Source organism: Pan troglodytes, chromosome 7 (assembly GCF_028858775.2).
Source record: "Pan troglodytes isolate AG18354 chromosome 7, NHGRI_mPanTro3-v2.0_pri, whole genome shotgun sequence".
Taxonomy (NCBI): Eukaryota; Metazoa; Chordata; class Mammalia; order Primates; family Hominidae; genus Pan; species Pan troglodytes.
The window spans coordinates 31,619,632-31,631,103 of NC_072405.2; the positions used below are offsets into that span (position 1 = coordinate 31,619,632).

General features: G+C 47.1%; 1 protein-coding gene and 1 long non-coding RNA gene across 5 annotated transcripts in view; both read left to right on the forward strand.

Annotated features, from left to right (window-relative positions):
• The window catches only part of CHMP7 (charged multivesicular body protein 7), a 33,687-nt gene extending 30,471 nt beyond the window's left edge, over positions 1 to 3,216 (forward strand). For 3 of the 4 annotated variants that reach the window (XM_063816958.1, XM_001158823.8, XM_024345096.3), the window contains 4 exons: positions 150 to 248; positions 484 to 544; positions 1,357 to 1,536; positions 1,751 to 3,216. In XM_063816958.1, the coding sequence (XP_063673028.1) occupies positions 150 to 248; positions 484 to 544; positions 1,357 to 1,536; positions 1,751 to 1,812 (402 nt within the window). In that variant the 3' untranslated portion in view covers positions 1,813 to 3,216. The remainder of the gene's footprint in view (positions 1 to 149; positions 249 to 483; positions 545 to 1,356; positions 1,537 to 1,750) is intronic. The other variant, XM_063816959.1, reaches the window with a different exon arrangement.
• A 1,218-nt stretch (positions 3,217 to 4,434) lies between these two features.
• LOC134810843 (uncharacterized) lies at positions 4,435 to 5,943 on the forward strand. The gene is made up of 3 exons (XR_010159452.1): positions 4,435 to 4,566; positions 4,813 to 4,920; positions 5,424 to 5,943. It is a non-coding gene; the product is annotated as an uncharacterized LOC134810843 (long non-coding RNA).
• Positions 5,944 to 11,472: the final 5,529 nt, after the last annotated feature.

The following is an 11,472-nucleotide window of genomic DNA, read 5'->3' on the forward strand; positions in this document are numbered from 1 at the left end:
GTCAGGAGGTTTGGCCTCGGTGGGTATAGGGTAAATTGAGCTTGGGTGCCAAAAAAAAACCCCAAAGCTGCCTTTTGGAGTTCAAACAATATTGTATGTATTTTGCCAAATGTCTGTCATTTGCACTGATAGCTTTGCTTTGTCTTTAGGTTTTTAACGCCTACCAGGCTGGGGTAGGAGCACTCAAACTCTCCATGAAGGATGTCACAGTGGAGAAGGCAGAGAGCCTCGTGGATCAGATCCAAGAGGTACAGAAAGGGGCCAGGGAGGGACACACAGAGAAGGAGGTGACAGAGGACAGATTTGACTTCATTGCACATCCTCTTTAACGAAACTTGACTTGTGACCTTGTGAACTTGAGGAAGCTTTCCTTGATTCTCACTTGGGGCAGGATTGCTTTGTAACCCTAGATATTTTCCACCAAAGACTGAGATGCTCAGAGTCACCATGCCCAGCTCAAGGCTTTGCACTTGTCTCTTACAGCTCTGTGACACCCAGGATGAAGTTTCTCAGACTCTGGCTGGTGGGGTAACAAATGGCTTAGGTGAGTGGACAAGGTGGTTATTTTTATTTTTATTCATTTTTTTTTTTTAGATGGAGTCTCACTCTGTCACCTAGGCTGGAGTGCAGTGACGCATTCTCGGCTCGCTGCAACCTCCGCCTCCTGGGTTCAAGTGATTCTCCTGCCTCAGCCTCCTGAGTAGCTGGGATCATAGGCGCCCGCCACCACGCCTGGCTAATTTTTGTATTTTTAGTAGAGATGGGGTTTCACCTGTTGGTCAGGCTGGTCTGGAACTCCTGACCTCGTGATCCGCCCGCCTTGGCCTCCCAAAGTGCTGGGGTTACAGGTGTGAGCCACCACACCCGGCCCAAGGTGAGTGTTTCTTCCTTTCATCCTGGAAGACTTCGCTTCCCTGTGCTGTGATGAGTTTGACAGTAGATTTGCTTTTCCGGGTGCAGGCAGGCCTCTCCTAGCCTGCCCTCCCTGGGGCTCATCTGCGGGAGCAGTCAGGGAATTGCCATTTCCTCCTCGACAGCTGTGCTCATGACCCATCTGTGCTGCGGCATTCCTCATTCACAAGGCTTCTGACTGGAGGATCCTCCTTCAAGGGCAGTGGGAATCAGGGTCAGGTCCATGGGGTTAACAGAATACACCTCCTTGGTGACTTAGCTTGGAGTGTGGAAGAAACATCTCTGCTTGAAGCTACCCTCCTGACTTCCGGGATTTTTTTTTAATCTGCAAGGAGGCCTGGCATCTTTTGTAAAGCTAAGCGGGTTTTGGTAACCTCAGTCCTGTACTCATTAATGCATTTCTCCCTGGAGTTTATGCATCTTTATGTTGTCTTTTCTTTCCAGATTTTGACAGTGAAGAACTGGAGAAGGAATTGGACATCCTCCTTCAGGATACCACCAAAGAACCTTTGGATCTGCCTGACAACCCCCGCAATAGGCATTTTACCAACAGTGTGCCTAACCCTAGGATCTCAGATGCTGAACTTGAAGCTGAACTTGAGAAACTGTCCTTATCAGAGGGAGGTATGGAGCTGTTTTCCAAGGCCTCTGGAGGGCATGTGGCCTTCTGGCTGACAGAGTTGATGGGCCCAAGCCCAATTACTCCATTTGCCAGAGTACCAGAGCCCTGTAGGGAGTTGAGGGTTGTTTATATTAAGACTCAGTCTCTTAATCACTGGAATGCCTTCATCTTCAAGATTTTCCTGTTATAGTGTTCAGTCATTTCTTTGCCTTGCAGGTTTGGTCCCAAGCAGTAAATCTCCGAAAAGGCAATTGGAACCGACTCTAAAGCCATTGTAGGACCCTCAAGTGAAGGACCCTCATGTAAAAGAGAGACCAGGCTTGCTGGGTGTGTACATAGTTATTTAAACGAGAAACTCTCAGAATGTGTTTGGAAGAGGAGAAAGGAGAACCACTGATTTTATCTGGATGCTACTACTTACTACAGGACAGATAGAATTTCTGGAAGCGATGCTCCAAAGGCTTGCTCCCAGCTGTATCATGGACCTGCCTTCTCATCTTTATAGTGCCACGATTTATACAGTCCTGTGTCTGACCTGTCATTTCATAGCCTGCAGTTCTTGCCATTGGCACACTTAGGTTTGTCTTCACCCACCAGCTTCGTTCCAGCCCATGAAGGGGAAAGATTTGCAGCTTTGCCAAATCTGAATCAGTTCCCACTTCCCCCTGCGGTTTTTTAGAGGGGTTTATCCTGTCGCTAATGTCAGTTAAATAGCTTATTCCTGTCCCACTTGATTTCACTGGTAAGAATGAGAATGAAATACTTCAAGGTTTTATTTGAGGGGACTTAGCTGCCATTTTATGGAAAAACATGTAGTATAAAAGGTTTTTCTCCAGGGTCATTTGACAGAATTCTCCAGGTGTTCAGAGAAAGAGGTCGCCCCAAGTGGCCCAGAGTCGTGACAGTCCGGAGGGGCTGGTGTGGCCGGTGGGCGCTGCCTCTTCATCTGATGGAGCAGGAGGTCCGCCCGTGGGGGAAAGGCTTCTTCCGAGGCTTCTGCACTCGCCTGAGAAGAGGCCCAGTCACTACAGGACCCTGAGATGTCCAGACCCCTTATGCTTTTCTAAAGAGGCAAAATTGTTGCCTTGGCCCCGTCATGGAGTAACTTAAAAATACATATCTATCTTCCAGAACAAGCCACACAACAACACACCTCCCCTCCTTGAGCCTGGCACACAGCACCGGGCTCTCTGAATTTGGAAAGTGTTTCACTTTGTGGCCTACTGCTCAGGGCAGGGGGGCTGAGCCAGGATGTGCAATAGAAGCAGGGGTTGTCCCCTCTGCCAGATCTGTGGGGAGCTGCCCAGGCCACCCGTGCACCTGTCCTGCTTCCTGCAGTCTCCACTCCCTGCCTCGTTTGAGGGACTGGGGGGCTTGGGGTAGGGGGACAGACGGGAAAGGGTCTGAATGCTCTGGCAATGGCGAGAAGAAACGATCGCCACACTGCCACTCTGCTGCCCAGCCACCAGGATTTCTGCCTGGAGCCCTTTGCCCTGTCCCTGCTGCCTGAGGTGGCATAGAGCAGAGGAGAAGAATTTGCTCCAGGCCAGGAGCACAAATCGTTGTTCAATGAATTTCTCTCCAACTCGACCTTGGTAAACGGAAATGTTGGGGGTGAAGAGAAACAATCACTATTTTTTTCTTTTTTATCTGGTAAATAATTAAAAAAAAACCGAACACTTGTCCCGTCTCCTCTTTAGGTTTTATCAAGCGTCTTGTTCCTTGGTGCGTCCCCACGCTTCCAGCTTCTGCACACTTTGGTTCTTTCTCTTAAGGCCACAGGAGAATATGGAGAGCCTGATTGTGTGAGCTTTAAGCTGCGGCGGCTGCTGCTGCATCCAAGTGGCCGCTCTCACTGAGCTCTCCTGGGGAGGACTCATTCTTTGAATGGCCTCCCTGGTTTTAGCAGTGTGCCATTGCTACTGTTTTCCATTGCCTGGGCTCTGTAAGTGGCCTAATTTCTTCTGCCCATGTGATTGTATCATATTTTAGTCTGGCACTGGTATTTCTCAGCCCCTCCTCCAGGGATGGTGTTTGCCACGCCCTGTGAGGGAGATGGGCTTTGAGGCTGAGGGCAGCATTAGGAATAGGCTAAACAATTGGCCGCAGCACTAGGTCTGCAGCTCCAGGTAAATCAGAGGTGAACTGGCCAGGAAAAGGTGGTGACAGCAGCAGCTCAGAAAGCCTTGGGAGAATCCAAAGGACCTGATGAGAAGGGTAAGGGACTGGAGCTCACAGGCCCTGCGGAAGAGAGGGCAACCGCTCTTCCATTCCTTCTGCTGGAAGGAAGTGGCCTGGACCTGGTGAACCTTGTTAATCTGATTTAAGGTTACTTTTTCTTTCACTGTCCTGAGCCACTGAAGAATCCTTGTTAAATGATCCAGACTTACTCTTTGCTGTGCTACAGGAAATTAAAAGGAGCTGTTGAGTCTGCTTGGAGCAGAGAACAAGAAGGGGTAATCTACAGGACTCCGGTGGTGGCGGCTACAGCTGCCAGCATGGAATTCCCATAGCTGGACAATCAGGGCTGAGTGGCCTCAGGAGTCAGCGCCATGGAGGGATTCACTCCTCTTGAGAGTTTTCTTTTTTAGTGTTTTTTTTTTTTTTGAGACAGGACCTTGCTCTGTCACCCAGGCTGGAGTGCAGTGTGAGATCATGGGTCACTGCAGCCTCGACCTGGGATCAAGCAGTTCTTCACACCGCAGCCTCCCGAGGAGCTGATACTATAGATGTGCCACCACACCTGGCTAATTTTCTTTATTTTAGTAGAGATGAGGTCTCAAACTCCTGGCCTCAAGAGACCCTCCCACCTTAGCCTCTCAGAGTGCTGGGATTACAGGTGTGAGCCACTGCACCTGGCCAACTTCTCCCTTCTCTTGAATCCTTGCTGCCTCATGACAGGTGTCAGAGCGGCACCACCACACCGCAAAGTGAAGAGATGATGCCGTGCCTGGGAGGGTGGCTGGAGAGTCCCCCATCACTGCTAGTATGGGAACGGTGATGGTATGCAGAGAGGAGGTGTGGTTAGAAGGGTAAGTGGGTATTTGGAGGTGAGGGGAAGGGTGCTACCTGGGAATCTCCTGGGCCTGCCTAAAAGGGTTGTGTAACCAGAGCCCTGGGACCGGGGTGGGCTTTGCAGTCAGACATGCTGTTGTGAGAGAGACGAAAGGGTTACACTGCGGTTCTCACTGCCTGCCTGAAGTGACAGCCGAAGGCTGAGCAGACCTCTGGGAAGTGGTCATGAGGATCTGGCTCAATCTGCTGAAAATATAATCTAGGCCATCAGAAAAGAGGAGGGAAGAGCTGGAGCTGTGAAGAAAGATGAGATCACTGAGAGCTGCTGAGTCCCAAAGAATCAAAACGAAGCCCTGCTCTGAGGCTTGTGGGTGAGCCTGGTGACCTTCCTTTCTTTTGAACTGTCTTCATGTCTTCTCATTTTTACGTAGTTGTGGCTACTCTTTGGGGAAAGTGTGGCTGCTTTTCTCTGTCTGCACAGAAGCAATGCAAGGTTATAGACGCCGGAACATGAGAGCCAGAAGGAGCCACGAGAAGGGTAGGGGAAACGTCTGTTTTACAGGAGAGGACCCGAATCTTAGGCAGCTTGCTGAGGCCACAGAGCTCACAGGGGAATTTGGTTTGTTGACTTCCAGCTTGGAATTCTTTGTTACACAAGTGTTGGGGCTCAGAAAATAATGCCCCAAATGTGGCACTTGACGAGCTGAACTAAAGCAGCAGCTTCAAGGTTTCTCTCTGGCTTTCCCCCGCCATCGTGTGTCTGTGACCCTTTCTTTTCTTTTTTTTTTTTTTTTTTTGACCCTTTTCTAAAGCACCAGGAGCATGCTGTCTCTCTGACCTTTTTCTTTTCTTTTCAACCCTTTCTTTTCTAAAGCACCAGGAGGACCGCTTTCTCTGGAAGTTCCCTTACCTGATTGAGAACACTTCTAAAATAAATGCAGCCGTCTTAAAGCCCCCTCCCTATGAATCTCATTAAATAACCAGGAATGATTAATCACCCAAGAAAAGACTGAAAAAGAAGCTACAGCCAGGATACCATACCCAGACAGACTTTTCGTCTTTTCTTCTGAGGGAAGTTCCAAGAGAGAACCTGGGAGACTGTATCTGCATAATAAGACAACCTTAGTTCACAGTGCAGTACCACCCCTCACCTTCCATGACTTGTCCACAAGCTATTGTTTGTCCTTCAGTCCCATTCAGCATCCAAAGAGAACCATTTGCAAACCACTGTCAGGTATTTGGGTCCATTCATTTACAGCCCCCCAGCTCCCTTTCCCTAGTGAAGAGAGTATTTAAGTGCCAACCATTGGGCCTTTCTGTGTATGTTCATATTTTTTATATGGCTTCCCTGCTTCATGCATGTTAATAAATTTGTTATGATTTTCTCTTGTTAACCTGTCTTTTATTATAAGGGTGTTGGCTGTGACCCTTAATAAGGTGGAAGAAAGAGATCACCCCTTTCCACTCCTGCACCAGGCTACTCCTAACCACACTCTCAGAAACACATTCTCATGACCAGGTGCAGTGGCTCACACCTGTAATCCCAGCACTTCGGGAGACCAAGATGGATGGATCACTTGAGCCTAGGAGTTCAAGACCAGCCTGGGCAACATAGTGAGACCCGATCTCTAAAAATGGAAGAAGAAAAAAAACACTCTCAAAAGATAACTCCAAAAGTACTTTCTGTGGTGGGCATGTGCCCTGACCCCATGTCAGTGCTTTCAGTTGGCAGACCAGCTTCCTTTGGCTGACATTTGTGCAGTTTCACAGACTTCTACAGATCGGAAATTACAGGCTGGGTGCGGTGGCTCATGCCTGTAAACCCAGCATTTTGAGAGGCAGAAGCGGGCAGATCACTTGAGGTCAGGAGTTCCAGAGTAGCCTGGCCAATGTGGTGAAACTCCATCTCTACTAAAAATACAAAAATTAGCCAGGCGTGGTGGCGGGCACCTGTAGTCCCAGCTACTTGGGAGGATGAGCAACGAGAATCGTTGAACCCGAGAGGTGGAAGTTGCAGTGAGCTCATATCGCACCACTGCATACCTGCCTGGGCAATAGAGTGAGATCCCGTCTCAAAAAAAAAAAGGAAATTGCCTCCCAGGAGATACTGGGTAGGGCTGTGCCTCAGAATCTCCCCATTTTTAGGGAAACCAAAGAAAGTATTAAGGTTGTTTTGTTGTTGTTTTGCTGGTCTGCAGCCTGTAGATAACGTTTTCATTGTATTTTGCAGCAGGCCCTTCAACTGTACAGAAAAGAGCCGGCTACTGGCTGCATAGCACTTCCTGCAGGAGTTGGTTCACAAAAGAAGTAAAGCTGTCTTTATTCACAGGTGATACAATTGTGTATGTGGTAATCCAAGGAATCTATAGAGAAACTACTTGAATGGAAAATTTATTTTAGCATGGTCACTGGATACAAGCTCAATATTTTAAATATTGAGTAGCATAGTTCAGTATTAAATATTGACTATTTAGTATAGTTCTATATACTAGCAAAATTATAAAAATTTAAAAGAAATGATCTATGCTAGCCCCTAATATATTGAATTCTGAGAAAAAAGTTTAATACCCTTTACCATGGCTTCTCAACCTTGGTGCTACTGATATTTTGAGCCTATAATTATTTGTTATGGGAATTGTACATTTTGGGATGTTCAGAAGCATCCCTGCCTCTATGCACAAGACTCCATTAGCACTGCCCATCCCCTAGCATAACAGCCAAAAATGACTCCAGATACTGCCCTGGGGGACGGGGAGGATGGGAGCAAAATCACCCCTAGTTAAAAACCACTGCCTACACTGAAAACTATAAAATATTATAGAGAAAAAAAAAGTTAAAGATGTCCATCCATTCTTCCAAAATTTATCTATACGGTCAATGAAAACCCAGTCAAAATGCCAGCAGATTTTGTGCATGTGTGCACGTGTGTGTATGTATAAATTAAAAAGTAACTCTAGGCCGGGTGTGGTGGCTCACGCCTGTAATCCTAGCACTTTGGGAGGCTGTGGCGGGCGGATCACGAGCTCAGGAGATCAAGACCATTCTGGCTAACACGGTGAAACCCCGTGTCTACTAAAAATACAAAAAAAAATTAGCCGGGCGTGGTGGCGGGTGCCTGTAGTCCCAGCTACTCGGGAGGCTGAGGCAGGAGAATGGCATGAACCTGGGAGGCGGAGCTTGCAGTGAGCCGAGATTGCATAACTGCACTCCAGCCTGGGCGAAAGAGCAAGACTCTGTCTTAAAAAAAAAAAAAAAAAAAAAAAAAAAAGAATAACAGTACAAAGTACAATAGAAGACAGGAAAAATTTGAAACAGAAGTACAGAAACTCTTGTTTAATAGAAAGTACTAAATGAGACAGTAAAAGTTAATAAAAATATGTCAGTAATCACAAGGAGTGTAAATGAATTGAACTCACGAGATAAAAGACAGATGTTGGTCCGGGCGTGGTGGCTCATGCCTGTAATCCCAGCACTTTGGGAGGCTGAGGCGGGCGGATCATCTGAGGTCAGGAGTTTGAGACCAGCCTGGCCAACATAGCAAAACCCTATCTCTACTAAAAATACAAAAATTAGCTGGGAATGGTGATGCACATCTGTAATCCCAGCTACTCGGGAGGCTGAGGCAGGAGAATCACTTGAACCTGGAGGCAGAGGTTGCAGTGAGCTGAGATCATGCCACTGCACTCCAGCCTGGGCAACAGAGTGAGACTCCATCTCAAAATAAAATAAAATACAGATGATTTTAGGTTTAAAAAAATACAATTAAATCCTGAGCTATTTGTAAGGGATATATTTAAGTTCATACAAAGATTTTAAATAGGCTGGGCACAGTGGCTCACGCCTGTGATCCCAGCACTTTGGGAGGTCGAGGTGTGTGGATCACGAGGTCAGGAGATCGAGACAATCCTGGCTAACACGGTGAAACCCCATCTCTACTAAAAATACAAAAAATTAGCCAGGTGTGGTGGTGGGCGCCTGTGGTCCCAGCTACCCGGGAGGCTGAGGCAGGAGAATGGCATGAACCTAGGAGGCGGAGCTTGCAGTGAGCCGAGATTGCACCACTGCACTCCAGCCTGGGCGACAGAGCGAGACTCCGTCTCAAAAAAAAAAAAAAAAAAGATTTTAAATGAAAGGATCAAAAAAAGGACTGTATCTGAGGTAGGAAGTGGGACTGGACTCCAGAGGCGGTGTTTGGGTACTGGACCAAGTTGAGGATTAGCTAAAACAGGGATGAGGTGGAAGCAGCTTTTCATACGACATGTCCACCAATGTGCCATGTCAGTTTACCACTGCCATGCAGACACCCAAAGTTACCACCTCTTTCCATGGCAACAACCCAATGACCCGGAAGTTACAGCCCTTTTTCTAGAAATGTCTGCATAACCTGCCCCTTGATTTGCATATAATTAAAAGTGTGTGTAAATGACTGCAGAACTGCCTCACCTGACCTCAAATGATTTGCTCCCCTCAGCCTCTCAAAGTACTGGGATTACAGGCGTGAGCCACTGTGCCCAGCCCAGACATAATTTTTTAAAAGGTGAAAATGCAAGCCTAAAACCAGAAGGAAACAGTTTCAACTCATAATTGACAAAGTCCTACAAATCTAAAAGAAATAGAAAACCCTAAAGGGGATAGGGGGCCAGCAAGTTGCACGAGCAATCGATTCTCAAGAGGGAAAAGGCAATTTTCAGAGTGGGGAGCGGGAAGAGTGGTGAAGAGGGTGCCTTAGTCAGGTCTGGCTGCCTTAACACAATATGGAAGACTGGATGCTTAACTGAAATGCACTCTTTCACAGCCCTGGAAGCTGGCAAACCAAGGTCAAGGTGCTGGCAGGGTCGATTCCTTCTCAGGCCTCTCGTTGGCTTGTGGGTGACCACCTTCTCCCTGTGTCTTCACGCGGGCTCCCTCCTGTGCCAGTCTGTGTGCTAATCTCCTCTTCTTGTAAGGCCAGCAGTCATACTGGATTAAGGGTCACCCTAATGACCTCATGTTAACTCCATTACCTCTTTAAAGCCCATATCTCCAAATACAGTCACATTCTGACGTGCTGGGGGTTAGGACTTCAGCATATGATTTTTTTTTTCTTTGAGATGGAGTCTCACTCTGTTGCCAGGCTGGAGTGCAGTGGCGTGATTTTGGCTCACTGCAACCTCTGCCTCCCAGGTTCAAGCGATGCTCCTGCCTCAGCCTCCTGAGTAGCTGGGACTACAGGTGTGCATCACCACACCTGGCTAATTTTTGAATTTTTAGTAGAGATGGGGTTTCACCGTGTTGGCCAGGACGGTCTCAATCTCTTGACCTCGTGATCCGCCCGACTCTGCCTCTCAAAGTGCTGGGATTACAGGCGTTGAGTTACCACACCTGGCCACACCATATGATTTTTTGGGGGGTGGGGGAGACATCAGTCCATAAGAGAAGGTTTGCCTAAGTAGAGAGCTATAGGAGTAGGGTGTCAGGAGCAGCCAGTTCCCAGGTATACACTGGAGCCAGAACCCACAGGTTCCCGAAGGCTTAAGGTAGGGCGGGAAGGGAGAAATAAAAGGGTGATCGATACACTGTGGGCTTGAACCAGTGGGTGGGCGCTGGTGCCCTATATTGAGATGGTGAGAACCTGGGGAGGAATAAACTTGAAGGTCAGCCTGGGATGGAGCCCGAGGCATTCCAGCTGTTAGAGGTTGAGTAGGAGAGGAGGAGCCAGAAAAGAAAACCAAAAGGGGCTGGGGAGGAAAATGGAAACCCAAACCTGTAGGGTGATGGAAACTGAAAGAGAATGGCCACCATTGAGTTCTGCTGAGAACCAGGCAGTGGGAGCCCTCTGTTCCAGGGGCAGGCACAGAAGGAGGCATTGTTTGCAGATGACAGAAAAACAAGAAGAGAACCCAGTCTGCTTTTCACTATCACCGTGTGCTGACAATTCTAAACAATGTGGGTGATTTATTGGTCTGAGTTCCAAATAACTACTGTGGTTATCTGAGCTTCAGTGGGCACATTCCTATCTCTTGGGCTTTACTAACCCTTGTACTTGGAAGTTCATCCAGAGAACTCACAACGATACTGGGGGCTGCTCTCACATACTCACTTTGCAGGTAAGTTCTTAACGGTTTGGAATCACTAGAGCTCATTGTGGTTGCAGCTTGTGTCTTCAACCCTTAGGATAATACGTATTCCTGTGTTTAAATAGTAGATTCAAAATAAGCCAGGACAGTGTAGTAACTGTAAAGACCAAAGACACAGAGCATGAGTTACTGTAATTATGTCATTCTCTATGGCTACTTGGAGTTTTGCTTGTGTTTAACATTTAAAACAGTGGGCCGGGCGCGGTGGCTCATGCCTGTAATCCCAGCACTTTGGGATGCTGCGGCAGATGGATTACTTGAGTCCAGGAGTTCAAAACTGACCTAAGCAACATAGAAAGACCCATCTCTACAAAAATTAAAAAATTAGCCAGGCCAGGTGGCACACGCCTGTGGTCCCAGCTACTCAGGAGGCTGAGGTGGGAGGATCACTTGGGCCTGGGAGGTTGAGGCTGCAGTGAGCCATGATTGTGCCACTGCACTTCAGCCTGGGCAACAGAGCGAGACCCTATCTATCTCAAATAAATAAATAAATAATAAAACTGTGGAAAAGAACTAACCATGTGGTATACTTTTATTTGGTAAGTGAAAATTTTAGTTCATGCATGAAATATTTTACCAAATTTGAATATCTTTAAATGGAAATTTATTCTTTTCAAAGTGTTCATTGTTGTTCAGCTAAAGAACAAATCAAGACAGTGCTGATTATTACTTATTACTATGTAATTATTACCAAAAATAACTCTGTTGTATGGAGGAGGAAGATGTTTAAAAATGATCAGCTCCCCTGGTGTCAAATATGCTAGTTATGCCACCAAAATAGTCAATATTTTATCTTCAAATATAAAT